At 42.3% G+C, this 1,433-nt stretch overlaps 1 protein-coding gene across 1 annotated transcript; it reads right to left on the minus strand.

Annotated features, from left to right (window-relative positions):
- Nucleotides 1-478: 478 nt before the first annotated feature.
- LOC133898702 (uncharacterized) lies at nucleotides 479-1,019 on the minus strand. Its single transcript, XM_062339375.1, has 2 exons — nucleotides 727-1,019; nucleotides 479-631 (listed from the first exon to the last, which is right to left on the minus strand). Exons 1-2 carry the CDS (start codon nucleotides 1,013-1,015, stop codon nucleotides 615-617), a joined length of 306 nt encoding a protein of 101 aa, XP_062195359.1. The 5' UTR covers nucleotides 1,016-1,019; the 3' UTR covers nucleotides 479-614.
- Nucleotides 1,020-1,433: the final 414 nt, after the last annotated feature.

The following is a 1,433-nucleotide window of genomic DNA, read 5'->3' on the forward strand; positions in this document are numbered from 1 at the left end:
ATCTACTAAAGTCATCGGTGAAAGTAATGAAATACTGAAAACCACCTCTAGCTGTAGAACTCATCGGTCCACATACATCTGTATGTACTAGGGCCAATAATTCATTTGTCCTCTCACTTTGACCAGTGAAAGGCGTCTTAGTCATCTTGCCAAGTAAACAAGACTCGCATGTATCAAATGATTCGAAATCAAATGAATGTAGAAGACCATCTTTATGGAGCTTCTGCATACGCTTCTCATTTATATGACCTAATCGACAATGCCAAACAAAAGTGGGATTCAAATCATTAAGCCGAGGCTTCTTTGTATCAATGTTATAGATAGTTATATCCTCAAGATCCAATATATATAATCCATTTACTAATGGACAATTACCATAGAGCATACCATTCAAAAATATCGAACAACACTTGTTCTTTATTATGAATTCATAACCGTCTTCTTCCAAACATGAAGAAGAGATAATGTTTTTGCCCAAGGCAGGAATATAATAACAATTATTTAATTCCAAAACTAATCCTGAGGGTAGCGATAAGGAGTAAATGCCAACGGCCAACGCAGCAACTTTTGCACCATTGCCGACGCGAGCATCCAGTTCGCCTCTTGCACACTTCCTAGTCCTTTTCAGTCCCTGCAACGATTTGCAAGTATGAATCATTGATCCGGTATCAAATACCCATGAATCATCAGGACGAGTAGCAAGATTAATTTCAATAACATTTATACCTGAAGATGAAGTCTTACTTCCCTTCTTCTTTTTGAGTTCTTCCAAGTACAATTTGCAGTTCCTCCGCCAATGACCAGTCTTATGGCAGTGGTGGCAAGTGTCAGAAGCGGCAGGGCTAGCCTTGGGCTTTCCAACAGGTTTAGGCTTAGAACTCGAGATCTCATCCGAAGTTTTAGCCTTGTCCTTGCGCTTTCTCTTCTTGCTATCCTTTTGAACCATCATCACATGACTAGAGCTCTTCTTAATGCTTTCCTCAGCAGTTTTTAGCATCCCATGCAATTCAGCCATGCTTTTCTCCATGCTGTTCATATGAAAGTTCAAAATGAACGGCTCGAAGCTCGCAGGGAGCGACTGGAGAATTACATCCGTAGCCAACTCAGGGCTAAGGGGAAAACCAAGTTTTTCCAGGCTTTCAATGTAACCAATCATTTTGATCACATGAGGACTGACTGGACTGCCTTCTATTAACCTGCACGCAAACAAGGACTTTGAAGTGTTGTACCTCTCGGCCCGAGCTTGGTTCTCAAACATGCCTCGGAGTCCCACAATCATATCATGGGCATCCCTGTTCTCATATTGCTTCTGAAGCTCAGAGGACATACAGGCAAGCATGAGGCAGCTAACATCCAGTGAATCGTTGGTGTGCTTCTCATAAGCCCTCCGATCCGCGGCAGGAGCATTATCAGCTGGTTCATCAGGATAGGGG

This window comes from Phragmites australis, chromosome 18 (assembly GCF_958298935.1).
Source record: "Phragmites australis chromosome 18, lpPhrAust1.1, whole genome shotgun sequence".
In the NCBI taxonomy this organism is placed as follows: Eukaryota; Viridiplantae; Streptophyta; class Magnoliopsida; order Poales; family Poaceae; genus Phragmites; species Phragmites australis.

Excerpts from the sequence above, each read along its gene's own strand:
- LOC133898702 (XM_062339375.1), bottom strand. The coding sequence starts at position 1,015 with ATGGCTGAATTGCATGGGATGCTAAAAACTGCTGAGGAAAGCATTAAG.